The 25,200-nt window shown below is 41.6% G+C and overlaps 1 protein-coding gene and 1 long non-coding RNA gene across 11 annotated transcripts in view; one reads left to right on the top strand and one right to left on the bottom strand.

The window, feature by feature from the left end:
- LOC105467181 (solute carrier family 22 member 4) overlaps positions 1–867 on the top strand; it is a 49,831-nt gene extending 48,964 nt beyond the window's left edge. The window contains exon 10 of the mRNA XM_011716650.3: positions 421–867. Coding sequence (XP_011714952.1) covers positions 421–496 — 76 coding nt within the window. The 3' untranslated portion in view covers positions 497–867. The remainder of the gene's footprint in view (positions 1–420) is intronic.
- LOC105467182 (uncharacterized) overlaps positions 1–25,200 on the bottom strand; it is a 41,529-nt gene that overhangs the window by 15,377 nt on the left and 952 nt on the right. For 2 of the 10 annotated variants that reach the window (XR_011624687.1, XR_011624681.1), the window contains exons 2-6: positions 23,620–24,021; positions 20,498–22,923; positions 10,470–10,676; positions 8,567–8,705; positions 6,179–6,321 (exon numbers count right to left, since the gene is read on the bottom strand). This is a non-coding gene — a long non-coding RNA (uncharacterized lncRNA). Of the gene's footprint in view, positions 1–6,178; positions 6,322–7,424; positions 7,556–8,566; positions 8,706–10,469; positions 10,677–20,497; positions 22,924–23,291; positions 23,590–23,619; positions 24,022–25,200 lie in introns of those variants that run through there. The other 8 variants (XR_011624682.1, XR_011624683.1, XR_011624684.1 and 5 more) reach the window with 7 other exon arrangements.

Here is a 25,200-nt window from a genome sequence, read left to right as displayed (position 1 = left end):
TGAGGTGACAAAACATACAGTGTTCTCAGTGCCTGGCCTTGATAAAGGTAACTCTGCATGTGAATTAATTCTGATCCCTGACAGAACATTTACAGCAAAAAAGTGCCCATTTTTGATAAGTTGTTTTGTTCTAATGATAGAACTACTTCTGTAACAACTTTAATTGCCAAGAATTTCATGCCTCCCTCTCTATCATTTGCTTGGGAAAACTGTGAAAGAGTTTAAATTCTGGCTTCTATACTTAATTAAGAAAGTGGCCTCAGATGTTTAAAAGCATAAAATACTAGATCTACACTATGAGGTTCTCATTAGAGTTACTTGTTCATTGATTGGAGAAATATTTTTCAATGTCAGTTTGGAGCGTTTTGAGGAGGAAAGTCTTGAATATTTAATTTTCTTTAGCATCTATTTTATTTTCAGGTTCAGATCTGGGAAAAAAACAAGAGACTCAATGGAGACAGAAGAAAATCCCAAGGTTCTAATAACTGCATTCTGAAAAAATATCTCCCCCATTTGGTGAAGTGAAAAACAGATAAATAAGACTCTGTGGAGAAATCCGTTGTTCCCGCTGAAATGGACTGACTGTAATGATTGACACTAAAATGAACCTTGCTATCAAGAAATGCTCGTCATACAGTAAACTCTGGAGAATTCTTCCAGATAATGTCCTTGCTTTGCAAACCAACCATTTCTAGAGAGTCTCCTTACTCATTAATTCGATGAAATGGATTGGTAAGAGGTCTTGAAAACATGTTAGTCAAGGACTGGTAAAATATATATAAAGATTAACCCTCTTTTCCAATTATACAAATGCTATCCAAATAAAAATAACATCATTTTATTAATGCAAATATTAGGTGACAACAATGTGTGTGTGTGTGTGTGTGTGTGTGTACATTTGGAAGCAAACCAGCACATTCAAAATTATAGTAGTTTCTGAAGTGAACCAAATGATTATACACAGCATTCCTATCCAAAAAACCTTACAAACTCCTTTGAGAGGGATTGATGGCTGTTAGAGGAAAAAACAAACCATTTTTTACCCTCTACTGTCACAGTCAACCCGCAATACTTCTGTGACCAGATGTGGTGGGGGGCTCCTCACACACCAAGCAATTCTCCAGCAGATACCAACAGGGTGCTCTCTAATGGAATTCAGCTCTGACCCTATCTGCGGGAGACAGTATCAGATCCCACAGGTTGTGTGCTCTGTCCCTCTTCAGATGCCATTCAAACGTCCAAGCCACACGCACCTCTGACCTACCAGCTACAAACCAGGGTTTCTATAGCCCCCTTCTTGGGTTCAATTAATTTGCTAGAAAGGCTCACCAAATTCAGCTAAACCTTTACATTTTCCAATTTATTATAAAGGATACAGATGAACAGCCAGATGAAGCAGCATGTAGGGCTAGGTCTGGAAGGATTCTAAGTGCAAGAGCTTCTGTCCCAGTGAAGCTGGGGTGCAGTGCCCTCCCAGCTTGTGGACACATTTACTGGAAGCTCCTCAAATCTTGTTGTTCAAGAGTTTTTAGAGAGCTTGATCTCCAGCACCTTCCCCACCCAGAGGTCAGTGGGTAGAGCTGAAAGTTCCAACCCTCTAATTCCTCAAATGACCGGTCTTTCCAGGGACTAGCCCCATCATAAGAATACCTAGGGCACCACATTAAGTAACCTCATTAGCATAAACTCAGGAGTTATCTAATCCAAGGGGCTCATTATGACTAATGAGATACTCCTACCACTCAGGAAGTTCTAGAGGTTTGGGGAACTCTATGACAAGAACTGAGACAAAGACCAGGTATCCATATTTCATATTATACCACAATGGCAGATGTTAATTGTATTTTAGCCTGGCTCATCTGGCCAATCTGCCTGCAAGAAGGCAGCAAGGCAGCTCCTAGCTACAGTTTCAGCAGCTATACCTCACAGCCCTTACACCATTAAATGGTCCCCATTTGTTGTGCTCTTGTTGAGCATGTGACTAAATCTCCTGTTTCCTAAAAATGGCTTAAGATATATTTTGCTAGTAGATATAAAATCAGAAAAAATGCACAAACCAGTTAGATTGATAGAGGTTGTTTATGTGCCTCACAGCCAAGAGAGATGTGCACCAAGGAGGAAATCATCAAATCTGACAATATGGAAAGCCTTTGAAACTGTTCTTTTCCTAAGCACGGTATTCAGCTGTGTCCTCTTGAACCCGTATCTATCAGGTCAACAGCTTTAGCCCATTCTGCATGATATTGGCGGTAGGTTTGTCATAAATAGCTCTTATTATTTTGAGATACATTCCATCAACACCTAGTTCATTGACAGTTTTTAGCATGAAGGGCTTTTGAATTTTGTCGAAGGCCTTTTCTGCATCTATTGAGATAATCACGCAGTTTTTGTCTTTGGTTCTGTTTACATGATGGACTACGTTCATTGATTTGCATATGTTGAAACAGCTTTGCATCCCAGGGATGAAGCCGACTTGATCGTGGCGGATGAGGTTTTTGATGTGCTGCTGGATTCAGTTTGCCAGTATTTTATTGAGGATTTTCGCATCGATGCTCATCAGGGATATTGGTCTAAAATTCTCTTTCTTTGCTGTGTCTCTGCCAGGCTTTGGTATCAGGATGATGCTGGCCTCATAAAATGAGTTAGGGAGGATTCCCTCTTTTCTATTGATTGGAATAGTTTCAGAAGGAATGGTACCAGCTCCTCTTTGTACCTCTGGTAGAATTTGGCTGTGAATCTCTCTGGTCCTGGCCTTTTTTTGGTTGGTAGGCTATTAATTATTGCCTCAATTTCAGAGCCTGTTATTGGTGTATTCAGAGATTCAACTTCTTCCTGGTTTAGTCTTGGGAGGGTGTATGTGTCCAGGAATTTATCCATTTCTTCCAGAGTTTCAAGTTTATTTGCATAGAGGTGTTTATAGTATTCTCTGATGGTAGTTTGTATTTCTGTGGGATTGGTGGTGATACCCCTTTATCATTTTTTATACCATCTATTTGATTCTTCTCTCTTTTCTTCTTTATTAGTCTTGCTAACGGTCTATCAATTTTGTTGATCTTTTCAAAAAACGAGCTCCTGGATTCATTGATTTTTTTTTGAAGGGATTTTATGTCTCTATCTCTTTCAGTTCTGCTCTGATCTTAGTTATTTCTTGCCTTCTGCTAGCTTTTGAATTTGTTTACTCTTGCTTCTCTAGTTCTTTTAACTGTGATGTTAAGGTGTCGATTTTAGATCTTTCCTGCTTTCTCTTGTGGGCATTTAGTGCTATAAATTTCCCTATACACACTGCTTTAAATGTGTTCCAGAGATTCTGGTACATTGTGTTTTTGTTCTCATTGTTTTCAAAGAACGTCTTTATTTCTGCCTGCATTTCATTATTTACCCAGTAGTCATTCAGGATCAGGTTGTTCAGTTTCCATGTAGTTGTATGGTTTTGAGTGAGTTTCTTAATCCTGAGTTCTAATTTGATTACACCGTGATCTGAGAGACAGTTTGTTGTGATTTCTGTTCTTTTACATTTGCTTAGGAGTGCTTTACTTCCAACGATGTGGTCAATTTTGGAATAAGTGTGATGTGATGCTTGAGAAGAATGTATATTCTGTTGATTTGGGGTGGAGAGTTCTATAGATGTCTATTAGGTCTGCTTGGTGCAGATCTGAGTTCAAGTCCTGGATATCCTTGTTAACCTTCTGTCTCGTTGATCTGTCTAATATTGACAGTGGGGTGTTAAAGTCTCCCATTATTATTGTGTGGGAGTCTAACTCTCTTTGTAGGTCTCTAAAGACTTGCTTTATGAATCTGGGTGCTCCTGTATTGGTTGCATATATATTTGGGATAGTTAGTTCTTCTTGTTGAATTGATCCCTTTACCATTATGTAATGGCCTTCTTTGTCCCTTTTGATCTTTGTTGGTTTAAAGTCTGTTTTATCAGAGACTAGGATTGCAACCCCTGCTTTTATTTGCTTTCCATTTGCTTGGTAGATCTTCCTCCATCCCTTTATTTTGAGCCTATGTGTGTCTCTTCACATGAGATGGGTCTCCTGAATACAGCACACTGATTGGTCTTGACTCTTTATCCAATTTGCCAGTCTGTGTCTTTTAATTGGAGCATTTAGCCCATTTACATTTAAGGTTAATATTGTTATGTGTGAATTTGATCCTGTCAAAATGACGTTAGATGGTTATTTTGCCTGTTAGTTGATGCAGTTTCTTCATAGCATCGAAGGTCTTTACAATTTGGCATATTTTTGCAGTGACTGGTACCAATTGTTCCTCTCCATGTTTAGTGCTTCTAAATTAAACATGTAAGGCACGGCTGTTGGTGACAAAATCTCTCAGCATTTGCTTGTCTGTAAAGGATTTTATTTCTTCTTCACTTATGAAGCTTAGTTTGGCTTGATATGAAATTCTGGGTTGAAAATTCTTTTCTTTAAGAATGTTGAATATTGACCCCCACTCTCTTCTGGCTTATAGGGTTTCTGCTGAGAGATCCACTGTTCGTCTGATGGGCTTCCCTATGTGGGTAACCCAGCCTTTCTCTCTGACTGCCCTTAACATTTTTTCCTTCATTTCAACCTTGGTGAATCTGACAATTATGTGTCTTGGGGTTGCTCTTCTAGAGGAGTATCTTTGTGGTGTTCTCTGTATTTCCTGAATTTGAATGTTGGCCTGCTTTGCTAGGTTGGGGAAGGTCTCCTGGATAAAAGCCTGAAGAGTGTTTTCCAACTTGGTTCCATTCTCCCCGTCACTTTCAGGTACACCAATCAAATGTAGATTTGGTCTTTTTACATAGTCCCATATTTCTTGGAGGATTTGTTCATTTCCTTTTACTCTTTTTTCTCTAATCTTCTCGATTTATTTCATTAATTTGATCTTCAATCCCTGATACCCTTTCTTCCACTTGATCAAATCGGCTATTGAAGCTTGTGCATGCATCACAAAGTTCTTGTGCCATGGTTTTCAGCTCCATCAAGTCATTTAAGGTCTTCTCTGCACTGTTTATTCTAGTTAGCCATTTGTCTTATCTTTTTTCAAGGTTTTTAGCTTCCTTGAGATGGGTTAGAACATCCTTCTTTAGCTTGGAGAAGTTTGTTATTACCGACCTTCTGAAGCCTACTTCTGTTAGCTCATCAAAGTCATTCTCCACCAAGATTTGTTCCGTTGCTGGCGAGGAGCTGCGATCCTTTGGAGGAGAAGAGGTGCTATGGTTTTTAGAATTTTCAGTTTTTCTGCTCTGGTTTCTCCCCATCTTTGTGGTTTTATCTACCTTTGGTCTTTGATGTTGGTGACCTACAGATGGGGTTTTGGTGTGGCTGTCCTTTTTGTTAATGTTGATGCTATTCCTTTTCTGTTCATCAGTTTTCCTTCTAACAGTGAGGTCCCTCAGCTGCAGGTCTCTTGGAGTTTGCTGGAGGTCTTCTCCAGATACTGTTTGCCTGGGTATCACCAGCAGAGGTTGCAGAACAGCAAATACTGCAGAACAGCCAATATTGCTGCCTGATCCTTCCTCTAGAAGCTTTGTCCCAGAGGGGCACCTGCCTGTATGAGGTGTCAGTCACCCCCTACTGGGAGGTGTCTCCCAGTTAGGATACACAGGGGTCAGGGACCCACTTGAAGAGGCAGTCTGTCTGTTCTCCAAGCTCAAACACCATACTGGGAGAACCACTGCTCTCTTCAGAGCTGTCAGACAGGGACGTTTAAGTCTGCAGAAGTTTCTGCTGCCTTTTGTTCAGCTATGCCCTGCCCCCAGAGGTGGAGACTACAGAGGCAGCCAGCCTCACTGAGCTGTGATGGGCTCCACCCAGTTCGAGTTTCCACAGTCACTTTGTTTACCTACCCAAACCTCAGCAATGGCAGATACCCCTCCCCATGCCAGGTTGCTGCCTCGCAGGTCAATCTCAGACTGTTGCACTAGCAGTGAGCAAGGCTCACTAGCACTGAGCCAGGTACGGCTTATAATCTCCTGGTGTGCTGTTTGCTAAGACCTTTGGAAAAGTGCAATATTTGGGCGAGAGTGTCCCGTTTTTCCAGGTACCATCTGTCACGGCCTCCCTTGGCTAGGAAAGGGAAATTCCCTGACTCCTTGCACTTCCCAGGTGAGGCAGTGCCCCACCCTGCTTTGGCTCACCCTCCATGAGCTGCACCCACTGTCCAACCAATCCCAATGAGATGAACCAGGTACCTCAGTTGGAAATGCAGAAATCACCCGTCTTCTGCGCCGATCACACTGGGAGCTGCAGACCAGAGCAGTTCCTATTCGGCCATCTTAGAATGGAATCCTCAATGAGATATTTTAAGAAGTTAAAAAATAATTGTAACGAGCATCTGAAAGAACAAATATGTAATATGTTTAAGAAATTTTTGGAAAAGATCAGTGATAAGGGGAAATGTTCTCTCAAATATATAAAAACACACAATGATTACTCTGGGTTTCCTGGAAAACACACACACACACACACACACATACACAGAGGAAAGATAAATCTACCAACAAAATAGAAGAGGTATGGCAGAAACAGACCCAAGTGTTGAAAAAATTGTAACATATGATAAAGGTGAATTATAAATTATCAAGAAAATGATACATTGTTGAAGACTGGTGCTGGGACAATTGACAAGCTAAAAAACTGGTAAAAATGGAAAAACTGGGGGAATAAATAGTATCTTACCATAAATCACACACCAAATTAATTCCTGATCAACTAAAGAGCCAAATGTAATAAATGTAAATAAAATAGAGCCAAGAATAAATAAATCAAAAGCTAGAAGAAAATATAGGTGATACTTAATTTTAAGATGAATAGGAAATTGAAGATAAGATGTATTTTACTATAAACTTTTAAATAATTCTGTACAACAGAAAATCTTAAAATTAACACAAGTTGGAAAAATATTAACAAAAATATATTGGACAAAATTACCATCCTTTGTACATAATCATCAATTTTTTTTAATGCTCAGTAATACTGCAGTTAAAGCAAATAGTGCTAAGTACATAGTCTTTGGAGACAAGTGTTCCAGGACCTGACACTGGGTGTGTCCCTTCTCTATCAACTGTGTGACCTCGAGCAAGTTATAATCTTCCCTAAAACTCAGCTTCTTCATCTGTAAAGAGGGATGATAACAGTCCCCTTTGGGTGGATATTACATGAGACAATGCATACTGTGTTTGGCTCCATACCTGGCAAAGATGTCCACATTTTCACTATCTCTCATCTTACTCATGTCCTCATACCCCTTCTTGGCAAGCTTAAATTCCATGCTTAATCATCATAATCAACTTCCTTGCCCCTTTCTTATCTGCCTTGCTTTTGGGGGAACTATAAAGCTGGTTAAATCTAACCTCCCTCCTACTTCTTTCTAGCACCTGCATAGCCAAATGTAGATGGAAAATATATTCCATCTGACTGGTTTCACTTTAAACTGACCATCAGTGACTTCAAGAGGATCCTAATTGTCCTGGTTCATTCTCTATCCTGGAGGACCTTCTTTCTCTTCAGAACTCCATCACCTCCTCCCCCATGCTCACCCTCAGCTGTGCCTTGGCTTCCTATTTCACCTAGAAAATAGAAGCAATGGAGGGAACCTCTACAAGCACCATAATACACCAGCCTAACTCCATCTGTACCCACACACTCTGTCTTTTCTCCTGTTTCTCCTGAATGGTCTCTCCTCCCCACTGGAGTGCAGTGGCTCACTGCAACCTCTGCCTCGGTTCAAACGATTCTCATGCCTCAACCTCCCAAGTAGCTAAGATTACAGGCATGCACCACCATACCCAGCTAATTTTTGTATTTTTGGTAGAGACAGGTTTTTGCCGTGTTGGCCATGCTAGTATTGAACTCCTGGGCTCAAGTGAGTGGCCTGCCTCGACCTCCCAAAGTGCTGGGATTATGGGTGTGAGCCACCATGCCCGGCCCCAGCCTTATATACTCCTTACCCGCCCTGCCCCCTACTCCTTTACCAACTCAAAGATGTTGCTCTAGCAATTCTCCTGATTCCTCCATCATAAATTTTTCCCTCTCTACTGGATCTTTCCCATTCAGTATGCAAACAGGCTGTAAAAGCTCTCTCTCGATCCAGTTTCTGCTGTCAGCTCCTGCCCCATATCTCCCTGTCCCTTAGCAGCAAAACTCCTTGGAAGATTGCTATATCTACTTGCTACTTTTAACTTTGTTCTTTCAATTTTCACTTGGCCCCACTACAATTAAGCTTTAGCCCTCACCTTTCACCAGAGCACCTCTATCAAGGTCCCCAGTGACCTGCATGTTTCTGAATTCAATAGTTGATTCATAGTCCTCCTCTTACCTGACCTCTCAAGGCATGTGACAAACTCATTTCTCTTTCATCCTTGAACTGCTTTCTACAACATGACACTTGTGCCAGGCATGGTGGCACACACCTGTAGTCCCAGCTACTTGGGAGGCTGAGGCAAGAAAAACACTTGAACCCAGAAGGCAGAGGTTATAGTGAGCTGAGATTGTGTCACTGCACTCCAGCCTAGGTGACAGAGTGAGACTCTGTATCAAAAAAACCAACAAAAATGACACTTGCTTGGTTTTCCTCTTACCTTGTTGGCTGCTCTTTAACCATCTAGTGTGCTGGTTTTTCTTCATCTCCGCTACTGCCTAAAATTGGAGCGCCCAGAACTTAGTCTTCGGTCCTCTTCCTTTTTAAAAAAATTCAGTCTCATGGTTTAAATATCATCTCTGCATTGATGAACACCAATACATAGAGAGAAGTGAACTCCAGGCTCACATAATAACTGCCCACTCGATATCCTCACTTGGATACGTAATAGGTGTCTCAAACATAACATGTCAAATTTAGCTCCTAATTTCATCCCAAATCTGCTTTTCCTGAAGTCCTTCCCAACTCAGAAAATGGGAACTTTATTTTCCTGGCTGCTCTTCCTCTCGTACTCCACATCCAATCTGTCAATAAAGTCTTTTGCCATAATTTCAACATATGTAGAATCCAGTTTCTTGCCTGTATTCTGTTAGCCCCCAGCCAATCCTTCCTCATTAAGGCTGCTCCTACGCCCCTTCAATCTACTCTCAGCATAGTAGTCAGAGCTATCTCAATTATATCATGTTACTTTTCTGCTCAAAACCTTCCAATCGCTTCCCATCTCAGTCAGATTTTTTAAAAGCCCAAGTCCTTACAATGGTCCATAAGTCGAATGATTACACGTCAGAGTTTGTCCAGGAAAGCCCTGGCTTCTCTCCACTGAATTAGTATTAATTTTTTTTTTTTTTTTTTTTTTTTTTTTTTTTTTTTGAGACGGAATCTCACTCTGTTGCCAGGCTGGAGTACAGTGGCACGATCTCGGCTCACTGCAACCTCCGACTCCCTGGTTCAAGTGATTCTCCTGCCTCAGCCTCCCGAGTAGCTGGGATTACAGGCATGTGCCACCATGCCCAGCTAAATTTTTTTTTTTTTTTAGTAGAGACGGGGTTTCCCCATGTTGGCCAGGATGGTCTCAATCTCCTGACCTCGTGATCTGCCCGCCTCGGCCTCCCAAAGTACTGGGATTACAAGCGTGAGCCACCGCGCCCAGCCCTAGTGTTAATTATTAATAACCCTCACCTCCACCTTTCATTCTAGAAGTCTTCCAGTTTGGATGACAAATTATATATGGCAATAACCTACAGGTCACATTTGACAGTTTACTTTAAAAGTAAACAGCTTCCAAATTAACCCATCTTGGGAAGGTCTTGTGATTCATGGTGATACCTTGTCCTGAGTAAGGAATATTATGAGTTCCTCAAATTGTTGATGTACTGATCAATGCACCACCTACTGACACTGAAAAGGACACTGATTTATTTCTGAGTCATAAGGTTTTACTGATTGTCTTGCATGTAGACATTTTAGTCTTCATGTTGCAAACTGTAGCCAATTATTGTAACCTTTGTATTGTACCCTCCAATGAAAAAGGAAAACTCCTGTATGAAGAGTCCCCCTCCTTTCTTCTAACTTTCCTATTAAAGCTTTCCAACTTGTAACAGACTCCAGAACACTCTCAACTTTGTTGGTATGTTTTCCTGGGCTTACCCTCACATTTGGCTTACAATAAACCTTTATCAAATCATTTCTGCCTCAACAGCCTTAATTTCACTTGACAGTGGTCACCCAGTTTATAGGGCCCTACTCTAATCTTCATGCCCTCCTTTAGCTCACTGACTTCATCTCTTATTACTCTCTCCATTGCTTTCTTCATTAAGGCTACCAAGGCTTTGCTATTCTTTGAACATACTAGACATGCTTCTCTATTAGATACGTGTTCCCTCTTCCTAGGAATGCTCTTCCCAGCTATCTACATAGCTTGCTCTCTTACTTCCTTCATGTCTTGGCCTAAATGCCACCTTCTTAATAAACCCTTATCTGATCACACTATTTAAAATTGTATCCTGTTCTCTCTCTGAACTAACTTTATGCATCCCTGCTTCATTTTTCTCCATGGGACTTACCACTCTCTGACATCCTGACTAATTTACTTCTTTGTTGCATTTATTGTCCTTCTTCCTCCACTAGACTGTTAAGTTCCATGAGGAGCACTTCTGTATTCCCAGAAGTTAGAATAGTGCTTGGCTGGTCAAATGGTTGTAACCAGAATGCTGATGGTGATATGGAAAGTGAAGGCGTGGTTGATGAGGTCTCAGATGGAAATGAGGAACCTAGAAATGGAGCAAAGGTCACCCTCATTATGCCCTAGCAAAGAACTTGGCTGCACCTTGTTCATGCTGTAGGGACCTATGAAAGTTTGAACTTCAGAGTGACAACCTAGGGTATCTGGCAGAGGAAATTTCTAAGCAGCAAAGTGTTCAAGAAGCGACATGGCTGCATCTAACTGCCTAACTCAGATGTGAGAGCAAAAAAATGACTTAAAGTTAGAAGTTATATTTAAAGGGGAAGCAGAGTGTAAAAGTTTAGAAAATTTGCAGCCTGGCCATGTGACAGAGAAAGTAGTATTTTCAGTAGAGGAATTCTAGCAGGCTGTGGGGCAACCACTTGCTAGAGAAATTTGAGTAACTAAAAGAAAGCCAGGTACTAATAGCCAAGACAATGGGAAAAAGGCCTTGAAGGCATTTCAGAGATCTAAGGGGCAGCCCTTGCCATCACAGGCACAGGCCCAGAGACCTAGGAGGGAAGAATCATTTTGTGGGCCAGGCCTAGGGCCCCACGGCTCTGCACAGCCTCCTTGGGACAGTGCTCCCCACATCCAGACTGTTCCAGCTCCAGCTGTGGCTCAAGCGGCCCCAGGCACAGCTCAGGCTGCTGCTCCAAAGGACACAAGCCATATGCTTTGGCAGCTTCCATGTGGTGTTAAGCCTGCAGGCATGCAGACTGTAAGAGTGAAGGAGGCTTGGCAGCCTCTACCTAGATTTCAGAGGATGTATGAGAAAGCCAGGGTGCCCAGCAGGCAGAAGCCTGCTGCAGGGGTGGAACCCTCAGAGAGAACCTCTACTAGGGCAGTTTGGAGGGGAAATGTGGGGTTGGAGGCTCCACACAGTCTCCACTGGGGAACTGCCTGGTGGAGCTGTGAGAAAGGGGTCACCACCCTCCAGACCTAAGAATGATAGATCCACTGACAGCTTGCACCCTGTGCCTGGAAAAGCCACAGGCGCTCAACTCCAGCCCATAAGAGCAGCTGTAGAGGCCGTACTATGCAAACTACAGGGGCGGAGCTTCCCAAGGCCTTGGGAGCCCACTCCTTGCACCAGTGAGCCCTGGATATGGGACATGGAGTCAAAGGAGATTACTTTGGAGCTTTATAATTTAATAATTGCCCTGCTGGGTTTTGAATTTGTATGGAGCTTGTAGCCCCTTTCTTTTGGCCAATTTCTATTTTGGAATGGGCATGTTTCCCCAATGCCTATACATCCATTGTAACTTGGAAGTAAATAGCTTGTTTTTGATTTTATAGGCTCATAGGTGGAAGAGACTTGCCTTGTCTCAGATGAGACTTTGAATTTTGGGCTTTTCAGTTAACACTGGAATGAGTTAAGACTTTGGTGAACTCTTGGGAAGGCATGATTGTATTCTGCAACTTGAGAAGGACATGAGATTTGGGAGGGCCAGGGGCAAAATGATATAGTCTGGATATTTATCCCTGTCCAAATCGCATGTGGAAATTTAATCTCCAGTGCTGGAGGTGGGGCCTGGTGGGAGGTGTTTTGGTCATGGGGGCAGATCCCTCACACCTTGTAGCTATCCCCATCATAATAAGTGAGTTCTTGAGAAATCTGGTTGTTTAAGGGTGTGGCACCTCCCCCCACCCTTGCTCCTGTCTTTACCAGGTGACACACCTGCTCCACCTTCACCTTCCAGCATGAGTAAAAGCTCCCTGAGGCCTCCCTAGAAGCTGAGCAGATGCCTAGCGCCACACTTCCTATACAGTCTGTGAAATCGTGAGTCAACTAAACCTCTTTTCTTAATAAATTACCCAGTCTCAGGTATTTCTTTATAGTAATGCAAGAATGGCCTAACACACACTGGTTCTACAAAAAAAAAAAAAGAAAAAAAAATAATTAATTTTAAAAAATTAGCAGAGTGTGGTAGTATGTGCCTGTAATCCTAAGTTCTTGGGAGGCTGAGATGGGAGGATCCCTTGAACCCAGGAGTTTGGGGTTGCAGAGTCATGATCATGCCACTGCACTCCAGCCTGGGGCACAGAGTGAGACGCTGTATTTAAAAATGTAACATAATAAAATAATAAAATAAACCAGTATATGAGTATTAACCAAAGAATGAGTGAATAAATGAATGAATAAACTGAGTTTTAAAAGCGTGAAAAATAGCCAGGTGTGATGGCTTATGCCTGTAACAACAGCACTTTGGGAGGCCAAGGCAGGAGGATCACCTGAAGCCAGGAGTTTGAGATCAGCCTACCAGCCTGGGCAACAGAGCAAGACTTCATCTCTTTAAAAAAAAAAAATAAACATATATATGTATGTAACAGCAGGGGGCCAGGGTGGTGGTGGGGAGGCATGAGAAAAAGACCAGAAGAAAGTAGGCTCAGCTGGGCGCAGTGGCTCATGCCTATAATCCCAACATTTCAGGAGGCTAAGGTGGGCAGATCACCCAAAGTTAGGAGTTGGAGACCAACCTGGCCAATATGGTGAAACCCCTATCTCTACTAAAAATACAAAAAAATTAGCTGGGCCTGGTGGCACCTGTCTGTAGTCACAGCTACTCAGGAGGTTGATGCAGGAAAATCGCTTGAACCTGGGAGGTGGAGATTGCAGTGAGCCAATATCACACTGCACTACAGCCTGGGCAAAGAGAGCAAAACTGTCTCAAAAAAAAAAAAAAAAAAAAGCCGGGTGCATTGGCTCATGCCTGTAATCCCAACACTTTGGAAGGCTGAGGAGGGCAGATCACATGAGGTCAGGAGTTTGAGACCAGCCTGGCCAACATGGCAAAACCCCATCTCTACTACAAATACAAAAATTAGCAGGGCATGGTGGTGGATGCCTGTAATCCCAGCTACTCGGGAGGCTGAGACAGGAGAATTGCTTGAACCCGGGAGGCAGAGGTTCCAGTGAGCCAAGATCGTGCCATTGCACTCCAGCCTGGGTGACACAGCAAGACTCCATCTCAAAAAAAGAAAAGAAAAGAAAAGAAAAGAAAGAAAAGAAAGAAAGAAAGAAGGCTAAGGTATGTTTGGATAGTCAGATTATAGATGACTTCTGTTTAATTTTTTCCAGATTTCCATACTTTACAAATGCTTCACATATTACTTTTATAATCATAAAGAAGTTAAAAAATAAAACTTACTGAGTGTCGACTAAGTGCCAGGTCTTCAGAAGCATAGATGAAGAGCATGAAGAATGCAAATTCATGCATCAGGCTGGGCATGGTGGCTCACGCCAGTGATCCCAGCCCTTTGAGAGGCCAAGGCAGGTGGATCACTTGAGGTCAGGAGCTCAAGACCAGCCTGGCCAACACAGTGAAACCCCGTCTCTACTAAAAAAATACACAATTTAGCCAGGCATGGTAGCGGGTGCCTGTAATCCCAGCTACTTGAGAGGCCGAGGCAGGAGAATCACTTGAACCAGGGAGGCAGAGGTTGCATTGAGCCAAGATCACACCACTGCACTCTAGCCTGGGTGACAGAGTAGGACTCTGTCTCAAAAAAAAAAAAAAAAAAAAAAAGTATTGCATCAGTGGGCTTAGTCTAGCCTGGTTATAAACTCCTGCTTGTGGCCTCAGCAACTTGCCTAGTGCTCCCCTGGGCCTAAGCCCTGTGGGGCTGAAACCCAGGTCAAAGTCATGTTCTCCAATCTAGAGCTGGGTGTCTCTCCCACTTCCTTTGAGCAGCAATCACCTTTACCCTGATTTGGACCAAGCCAAGCTTGCTATGCTGAGGTAACTTAGCTTATCACCAAGGTTATATTTAACAGACTGCTGAAAGGATTATAAAAGATTATGAGGATTTGAACTATCACCCAATGCCTCTGTCTGTTGGCACAGACAAGTCTAAAGCTTGATTTTGTGAACCTTGAGATGATCTTCCTCCAGCACTGCAAATTTAATCCTTCTCATCTAAAACTCCCATTCTAATGCCCCGCTGTGCTCCTGTCCCTGCAGAGCCCTCCAGCTCACCCTCCTGCAGTTGTCTTCCCTGCAACTGAGTCCTCTGCAACACATATTCCATTGTAGACAAGCAACTCTCCTCTTTCAAGTACATCCCTGGCTGTTCTCTCCATCTCCTTTCCTTGAAAGAGATCTGGCATCCTTCTGAGCACTCCACTTGCCTCATGGCTCTGTCTCTCAAGTGAAGGCTACTCATTTTGAACTATCCATGATTTTGAAAGCCAAGAGCTGAGCAGGCTCTCAGCATTCTTCTTGCTTCCCACTGCCATTTCTAAATCATAACTCCTTCACCTTCACATACATAAAAGACCTGCTCAGGTTTGTGCTGTGCCCTCCTGGTTGCTGTTACCAACATCTGCCTGGTTGGTGATCCACATTCTGTGAGCTCTCTGACACCCAGCCCAAGGTGCTGGTGACTTTTGTGCTCAGAAAGATGAGTAGTGCTATACCTTAGCCTTGCAGTACTTGACCTTCACCTATACTTCACACTCTTGCTGCTGAGGACACACCCTGGGCCACTCATCAGTCACAACAGCTCCATCTCATTCTAGGACCTTTTGTTTTTCTCCCAATCCTTCAGCTCTCATCTGATATCATTTCCCTTCCCTTCCAGTTTATACCTTGTGATCCCTCCAGCCCATTCATACTCTTGCCACTACCCCAGTCCTTTTGTTTACTAGTCTTGCAAAGTCTAAGCTCACATTTTACTCTTTTTTTTTTTTTTTTTTTTTTTTTTTTTTTTGAGACGGAGTCTCGCTCTGTCGCCTAGGCTGGAGTGCAGTGGCCAAATCTCAGCTCACTGCAAGCTCCGCCTCCCGGGTTCGGGCCATTCTCCTGCCTCAGCCTCCTGAGTAGCTGGGACTACAGGCGCCCGCCACCTCGCCCGGCTAGTTTTTTTTTTGTATTTTTTAGTAGAGACGGGGTTTCACCGTGTTAGCCAGGATGGTCTCGATCTCCTGACCTAGTGATCCGCCCGTCTCGGCCTCCCAAAGTGCTGAGATTACAGGCTTGAGCCACCGCGCCCGGCCACCATTTTACTCTTGACTCTCAATCCAGGATGCTGACTTAAGATACAAGAGAGAAGGGGGACTGTTGATGGGTGCGAGGAAATGTGGTTGAGAGAGTAACAAGTGGGCTGAGGGTCCAATTGTGATTGGAAATGTAAATGTGTCGAGACACCAACTCACATGGTTGTGTGATTTCCTCCACTGACCCAGGGTAGGAGTACAGTGACCAAATGGTAGGATTTGGGGCCTTGCAGTAGAGGTGAATGGAACGACAAGACAATGAAGGAACTGAGATAGACTGAAGCAAAGGACCATAGTAGTATCTAAATTGAAGAGGAAAGGGAGTAAAAGCATAACTTCTGTTGGGCCTAGTGTGTATATTGTATCCATCTACTTTCTTTTTCTTTATTTGGGGTGTATGGGAACCTGGCACAGTGTTAATAAGACCCAGAGTGTTCAGAAGAGAATGCAAGCCAGGCTAACGAAGGTGGCAGGTATAGCACCATCTCTCCCACACACAAATGTGACTGCGGTGACATGGAGATCTAAAATGATCTAATGCAGCCAGTTGATAAGGGCTCAGGGCTAGATTTCATCTTTCAGGGTAATGAGTTGTAGCATCAGTAATTGAGAGTGCAGGCTTGAAGGCAGGGGGCTACTTTCCAAGAACCCCAGGTGATTCCTGAAACCTCAGATAGTACTGAACACTATATATACTAGGTTTTTTCCTATACATACATACCTAAAATAAAATTTAAGTTATATTATGCAGAGTAAGAGATTAATAATAATAGCTAATAAAATAGAATGATTGTAACAATGTGCTGTAATAAAAGTCATGCAAATGTGCATCTCTCTCTCTCAGAATATTTTATTTTACTGTACTCACCTATTTGGTTTACCCAGTTGGCCGTAGGTAACTGAAACTGCAGAAAACAAAACTGTGGATAAAGGGGTATTAGGGTTTTCCAAAGAAACCCAACTAATAGGATTACAGATATATGTATATATCAATAGGAGGAGACTTACTATGTGAACTGGCTTATGTGATTACAGAGGCTAAGAAGTCCCATGACATGCTATCTGCAAACTGGAGAACCAGGAAAGGTGATGGTGTAATTCAGTCCAAGTCTGAAGGACTGAGGGGAAAAGGGTAAGGTGTAAGTCCCAGAGTTGGAAGATTCAAGAACAAGGAGCTCTGATTTCCTGAAGGCAGGAGAAAATGGATGTCCCAGCTCAAGAAGAGAGAGAACGAGAGAATTTGCCCTTCCTATGCCTTAAAAAAATTATTTTTAAAGAGAAAGGTGTTGCTATGTTGCCCTGGCTGGCCTCAAACTCCTAGGCTCGAGCATCTTCCTGCCACAGCCTTCCAAGTAGCTGGAACTATAGGCACATCCTCTGCCTTTTTGTTCTATGTAAGCAGGAGCCTTCAGTGGATTGGATAATGCCTGACCACATTGGTGAGGGCAGACCATATTTGCTCCGTCTAGTGATTCGAATGCTTGTGAACCTCTCTGGACACATCCTCACAGACACGACCACAAATAATGTTTTACTAGCTATCTCATAAAATTAACCATCATGCAGACAGACCAGGGCTCTAATATGGACCTACCACATGCTAACTATAGCAACTGGGTAAATTACTTTACTTCTCTTTTGTTTCTTTGTCTGTAAAGTGAAGACAAGAATATCAGTCACGTAGAGCTATTGTGAGGATGAAATGAGGTCATGCGCTATTGTTAGTATTATTCTTGCAATAATACAATAGCAGAGCAAATTGATACTTGCCCAGGACCTCCTAATTTCCACCTTAACCTGGCACCTAGCTTAGAAGAACACATTAACATAGTTAATAACTTATATTATCCAAATTTAACTCAGCCAAGACTTCCTGATCTCCTTCGATGGAATTTTACTCTAAGATGACTGTATTCCCTAGGGAAACCTATGTGTTCCTATGTGACTTCTCTCCTGGGTGATTCTGTCCAGACCCATGGCCTTAAATACCATCTACATGTGGATGATTCCTTAATTTATATCTCATTCTGATCTCTTTTATGACCTTCAGACTCATATATCCAGCTGTGTATTTGACATTTTGACTTGGATGTCTAATAGATATCCCAAAATTGCATTCAAAATAAAACTCTTGCACATGCAACAAAAGAAACAATATAAAAATTGGACTACATCAAAAATGTAAAACTTCTGTGTATAAAAGGATATAATCAATAGTGAAAAGGCATGGAATGGGAGAAAATATTTGCAAATCATATATCTGATAAGTGGTTCAGATCCCAAATATATAAAGAACTCCTGCAATTCAACAACAACAAAAAACCTGATTTCAAAATGGGCAAAAGACTTGAGTAGACATTTCTCCAAAGAAAATACATAAATTGCCAATAAGCACATGAAAAGATGCTCAACATAATTAATCATTAGGGAAATGCAAATCAAATCACAATGAAATACCACTTTATACCCATTAGGATAGTTTCTCTAAAAAAAACAAAAACAAACAAAACAACAACAACAAAACCACAGAAAATAACAAGTATTGGTGAGGACGTGGAGAAACTGGAACTGTTGTGCACTGTTGGTGGGAATGTGAAACGGTACAGCTATCGGGGAAAACAGTATGGCAATTCCTTAAAAAAATTAAACATACAATTACCACATTATCCAGTAATTCCACTTCTGGGTATATACCCAAAGAATTAAAAGCAAGTACTCAAACATATACTTGTACATATACATTCACAGCAGCATTAGTCACAATAGTCTAAAGATGGAAGCAACCCAAGTGTCCATCAATGGATGAATGGGTAAACAAAATGTAGTATACGCATATAATGGCATATTATTCAGTCTTCAAAAGGAAGGAAATTCTGACATATGCTACAACATGGATGAACCTTGAAGACATTATGCTAAGTGACATAAAAGCGAGTCACAAAAGGACAAATACTATGTGATTCCACTCTATGAGAGTAGTCAAATTCATAGGGACTTCTGTATTATAGAATGGTTTTCAGGGGCTAGGGTAAGGAGGGGAGTGGGGAGTTATTGTTTAGTAGGTACAGTGTTTCAATTTTGCAAGATGAAAAGAGCTCTCTACAGACGGAGGATGGTGATGGTTGCACAATGTGAATGTACTTAATGCACTTAAGAGTGGTTAAAATGGTAAATTTAATGTTACATGTATTTCACCACAGTTTTTAAAAAGCAAAAAATAAATATAAAAAGCTCTTAATTTCCCAAACCCCCACCCCACCAAATCTCCCCATTTCAAAAACAAACATGAAAAGCTACAAAATTGCTCAGGCTAAAAATTCAGGAATCATTCTTAATTTCCTTCCTTCATGCCCATATCCAATAGCAAATCATGTCACCTTTTTCTTCCAAAAATATTCTGAATTTATCCATTTATCTCTTCCATAGTTACCACTCTCCTTCAGGCCATCATAAGCTCTTGCCTATAATGCTGCAATGCTTTCTAATCAGTCAACCTGCTTTCATTCTTGTCCTCTACAGTCCCTTCTCTATATAGCAGCCAGAATGTTCCTTTTATGCTAGAAATAAGACCTGATGCTTTTCTCTGCTTGAAAATACTCTGATAGGCCAGGCACAGTGGCCCATGCCTATAATCCCAGCACTTTGGGAGGCCAAAGTGGGCAGAGTTCAAGACCAGCCTGGGCAACATGGCAAAATCCCATCTCTACAAAAAATACAAAAATTAGCCAGGTGTGGTGCGTGTAGTCCCAGCTACTGGGGAGGCTGAGGCGTGAGGATCGCTTGAGCCCAGGAGGCAGAGGTTGCAGAGAGTCGAGATCATGCCACTGCACTCCAGCCTGGGTGACAGTGAGACCCTGTCTCAAAGAAAAAAAAAAAAAAGAAAAAGAAAAAGAAAAAGAAAAAAAGAAAATATTCTGGTAATGATGCACCTAGAATAAAATCCAAACTCCTTGCCACTATCTACAAGGCACTAGACAATCTGGCTTCCATAAAAACTGGCCTCCTGCCAATGTCGCTGACTTATGTTCCAACACTACTTACTTTGATCACTATGTTCTAGTCACGCTGGTCTTCCCTCTGTTACTTAGTCACCCTGAGCACATCTCTTACCTCACAGTCTTTGTACTTGCTGCTCTTCTGCTTAGTACACCTGCTTCCCAGATCTTCACATGACAGATTCCTTCTTACCCTTTGCCTCTCAGCTCAGACATCACCTTCTCAGAAACATGTTCACTTACCATTCATCTAAAGCAGCTACCCAATGACTGTCATTCTATACCATTACTCTCTTTTCTTTCTCCTTGGCACTTACCACTACTTGACATTTGTATTTATTTGTACAAGTTTATTGTCAGCCTCTCCATCCTCCAAGTAAAATGTGAGTGCCATGAGAACAGATAGCTTGTTTCTTTCCTCAATTCCCAGAACTCAGAACAGTGTTTGGCACACATCAGTCTATTCATATGTTTGCCAAATGAACGAAGAAGTGAAAACCACTAGTGACCCAATTGTCCTGCCATGTCATATATATACACAACACTCTTTTGGGAAAACTCATATTTCTATGTTGGCCCTCACTAATGTCTTTCCATCTAGTCTAGAATGCAATAACCAGTCTTTAAAATGTAAGCAGCATATTTCACATTTCATTTTTGCAGGTATCTCTGAAGGGAATGAATTTACATTTCTACTATTGCAAATAGGATGGTCAAGTTTGTTGCAATGCACAACTTTTTCTGCGAAATTCAAAAACTGTCCTGTACCTCTTGAAGCCAAATGGTGAGGTTTCACATTGGAAATTACACTCATCTAAAGAAACAGTCTGGACATTTAAGTCCTTAAACAGTTGTTCAAAGTATTTTATTACATACTTTTTCTAGTCTTCAGAATGTTTCAAGGTCCATTGTCTTCATGGCTAGTTACCTATCTGTCCAGGCCAAACAAACTGGAGTTAAAATGCAGAATCACATAACAGCAGAAATGTGATTTCTCATTCTACTGTACAACCCAACAGAATTGTGCCAAGTCTTGCCAGGCTGCCACTGCTCTACTGTGCCCAATGCCAATATGCATTGGGGTGATGACATCCCACTTGGGATGTTGTCCGATGACATAGACAGACTTCTCTGTTTCTCCACTCTTGGGTCATAATTCAATGTTCTGAGGCCAAGGCAAATAATGTCTTACAGGGATTTTGACAAGAAAAAAAAAAATAGCTATTTCAGACTTTGTTCAAGTTCCCCTTGTATGTCAGACCCCATTGATTTCAGTAGGGATGGCACCATGTTCAAGAGGCTGAAGAGACCTAGAATCAGAAACTGAGACATAAGGTTTATTGAGAGGACTTACAGTACAGGGAAGTCCAGCGGCAGTGGGCTGGACAGGAGAACCAAAACTCCTTGTAAAAAGCATGCAGTTCGTCAGGCATGGTGGCTCATACCTGTAATCCCAGCACTTTGGGAGGCTGAGGTGGGTGGATCACCTGAGGTCAGGAGTTTGAGACCAGACTGACCAACATGGTGAAACACTGTCTCTACTAAATACAAAAAAATTAGCCGGGCCTGGTGGTGGGCACCTGTAATCCCAGCCACTTGGGAGGCTAAGGCAGGAGAATCACTTGAACCCGGGAGGCAGAGGTTACAGTGAGCCGAGATTGTACCATTGCACTCCAGCCTGGGCAACAACAGCAAAAACTCTGTCTCAAAAAAACAAAAACAAACAAAGAGACATGCAGTTTATATAACACTTTTACTTAACACCTTTCCCCTAGCAACCTCTACCAGGCAACCTTCATTTTACCTAAAACAAAGGGCTTTGATCGCCTAGTAGGGCCTGCATTCTACAGGATGGGCTGGGGGTGGGAGCAGTTCAGAAGTTTGTCATAGATAAGAAATGAAATCTCTGGGTTGGCCACTCCCAGATTCCTTATCTGGGAGCTCTGAACATACATTCTTCTTAGACCATAGGGTCATTCTTCAGGTATGCATAAGTTATTGCTGCCAAGTGCATCCGTCAGGTGCATCTGCCATATGATCCTTACTAGAAGCATCCAAACACAGATTTGCGGGATCTACAGCAGACACCAGACAGACCCTCTGAATCATTTTCTACTCTGATGCTGAAGCTATAATATTGGACTAAGCTTGTGCCTTCTACTCTTTTTTTTTTTTTTTTTTTTTTTTGAGACGGAGTCTTACTCTGTTGCCCAGGTTAGAGTGCAGTGCAGATCTTGGCTCACTGTAACCTCCACCTCCCAGGCTCAGGTGATCCTCTCACCTCAGCCTCCCAAGTAGCTGTGACTACAGGAGTGTGCCACCACACCTGGCTAATTTTTGTATTTTTAGTAGAGACAGGGTTTCACCATGTTGCCTAGGCTGGTCTCAAACTCCTAACCTCAGGTGATCCGCCCTCCTCAGCCTGCCAAAATGCTAGGATTACAAGTATGAGCCACTGCACCCAGCCTACTCTTTTCTTGAAGGAGGAGTTTGTTCTTTGGAGGCTTTCCCTTCCTCAGGCAAGTAATTGCTGACTATTCCAGCCTACATAACGTCTAGACATATCCAAATCTGTGGAGAACATATAGTTCTTAAGGTATTTATTTGGAGTCAATAATCAAAGTAAAACTAATAATTATAGCTAATATTTAGTTTGTAGTTAATATATGCTAGGAGCTTGAGCTAAGCACTACCATCCCAGGACACTGAGGCTTAAAACACTTTTAAAATTTGTTCAAGCTCCCAAGCTTGAAATTGAAGAAGAAAGCAATTGAATATTGGTCTTTCTACTACCATACATCCAGAGCTATGCACTTAACCAATACAATATACTGTCTCTTATTGCACAAGTAATTACAAGGTTCATCTGTAAAATTCTATTCTGTAGAATAGAGGGGAAAACAAATTAAGGAATTACGGATGTTTATTCTTCTGAGCTTTAATTTAACATATTGTTTGATTAAAATAATTTATATATTAGTTATCTATTGCCACATAATACAATATCTCAAAATTTAACATTTTAAAACAACAAATATTCATTATTTCTCAGAGTTTCTGAGGATCAGGAATCTGGGAGTCACTTAACTGAGTGGTTCTGGTCCAGAAGACTCCCATGAAGTTGCAGTTAACCTGCCAGTAGTCATCTCAACAACCAACTGATGCTGAAGGAGCTACTTCCAAGTTCACTCAAGATTGTTGGTGGGCCTCAGTTTCTCATTAAATGCTGGCTGGAGACTTCATTCCTTGACATCACATGGACCCCTCAAAGGGCTGCTTATAACATGACAGCTTGCTTGTCTCTGAGCAAGAGAAAGAGAAAAAGAACATCCATGATGGACATCTTTTATAATGTAATTACCCAAGTGATATAAGTATCACCACTAATGCTATATGCTTTTGGTCACATAGACCAATCCTGGTACAGGGATCATTCATTGGGTGCCATCTTGGAGGCAAGCTACCACATCTGCTAGGGTATGAATGCATTTAATCTAAAGTTCTAGCCCTGAACTGTAGGGTTTTCTACCATATAAACCAGTTTTGCATTTTTTAACATGTAAAATAGGAAGATCCTAATTCAGAATCTCGCAGGATAAAGGGCCTCGGGTTCTAAGTTCTCTTTCTCTTTTAAAAGATGAAATTTAAGGCTGGGCATGGTGGCTCATACCTATAATCCCAGTACTTTGGGAGGCCAAGGCGTGGGGATCACTTGAGGTCAGGAGTTTGAGACCAGCTTGCCCAAAATGGCAAAACCCCATGTCTACCAACAATACAAAAAAAAATTAGCTGAGTGTAGCGGGGTGTGGCTGTAGTCCCAGCCACTTGGAAGGCTGAGGTGGGAGGATTGCTTGAGCCTGGGAGGTGGAGGTTGCAGTGAGCCAAGATTGCCCCACTGCACTCCAAACTGGGTGACAGAAGGAGACCCTGTCTCAAAAAAAAAAAAAAAAAAAAGCAATTTAAATAGTAATGGCATTCAGATAGGAATCACAGTGCACCTGGAACTGGATGGCGCCATCTTAGGTTGCTCTCTGCTTTGCGCATGTGGACAAGCCGTCCGTGACAAACGGTTTATTTTCTTCCTAAGGATGTGCAGCTTCTTTTGTAGTCTACTGCATTGTTTTCAATCCCTTTCAGGAATGTTATCTGATGCCCAACTGATATTTCTCAAATGTTAAAATAAGACTTCTTCACCTTGTTTGGTCTGGACACAGGTCAACATTCTTCTCATAGAAGCTTTCGTTTCTTTTGAAGTATTAAAACAATATTTTAGCACACAAAAAAGGAGTTTATTTTCAAGAAGCTTTGCTTTCTTTTTCAGTTAGTTCTAGATAAGAACTATAACTTCACATAAGATGTTAGAAGGATTTAAGTACATTGCTGAAGGTATAACCATCCATCTTCAAGAAGCAAGAATAGTGAATAGTAAGTATAAAGAAACAAATAAGTCCTGTGATAACATCTTTATCATAATTTTTAAAGTCTATTATGCGTTATGCAAATGTTTAGATTTCCTTGTTAAAAATCTGCGGGCAAGGTTAGGTTCCTTTTCTGTAGCTTTATTTTCAACTTACAATATAGTGACTATTAAATATTCTTTACCCAACACATTATATTGTAAAAATATACACTTAGTTCTGTTTCTATCACTAAGCCACTACTATTTTAAAAAGGAATATCTTGCATTGTTAAGTTTAGCAGCCCAAATTCTTGAAGGCCTTAGGAATGGTGCTATCCAATAAGATAACCAATAGCAACATGTGGCTACTGAGCACTTAAAAAATGAGTCTGGCCAGGCATAGTGGCGCACGTCTGTAATCCAGCATTTTGGGAGGCTGAGGTGGGAGGATTGCTTGAACCCAGGAGTCTGAGACCAGCCTGGGCAGCACAGGGATGACTTGTCTCTGAGAAATACAAACAAATAAAAAATTAGCTGGGCATGGTGGCATGTGCCTGTAGTCCTAGCTACTCAGCAGGCTGAGGCAGGAGGCCCACTTAAGCTTACGAGTTCAGGGCTGTGGTGAGCTATGATTGTGCCATTGCACTCTAGCCTGGGTGACAGAGTGGGACCATGTCTCCAAAAAATAAATGAATAAATAAATATTAAAAAGCAAAAAGTATGGCTAGTCCAAATTGAAATGTGCTGTAAAATACACACTGGATTCCTTTTTTTTTTCCAAATCCCGAGAACCTGTGAAACACACCGAATTCTTAAGATTTAGTATGAGGAGGGAAAAAAAGATCAATGATTTACATACAACAATGTAAAATATCAACAATTTCTATATTGATTATATGATGAAATGATCATGTTCTGGATATACTTGATTAAATATACTATTAAAGTTAATTTCATCTTTTATTTTTACTTTTTAAATATGAGCATTGCCAGATAAAATACAGGACAACCAGTTACATTTTTATTTTATATATTCCTGCATGGGACATATTTAAAAATTATTCATTCTATATCTGAAATTCAAATTTAACTAGGAGTCCTATATTTTTATTTGCTAAATCTGGCAATTTTATTAATATGGCTACCAGAAAAGTTAACATAACAAATGTAGCTCCTTATC

This window comes from Macaca nemestrina, chromosome 6 (genome assembly GCF_043159975.1).
Source record: "Macaca nemestrina isolate mMacNem1 chromosome 6, mMacNem.hap1, whole genome shotgun sequence".
In the NCBI taxonomy this organism is placed as follows: Eukaryota; Metazoa; Chordata; class Mammalia; order Primates; family Cercopithecidae; genus Macaca; species Macaca nemestrina.
The sequence above is the reverse complement of the archived record's forward strand: the minus strand, read 5'-3'. Positions and strand labels throughout refer to the sequence as shown.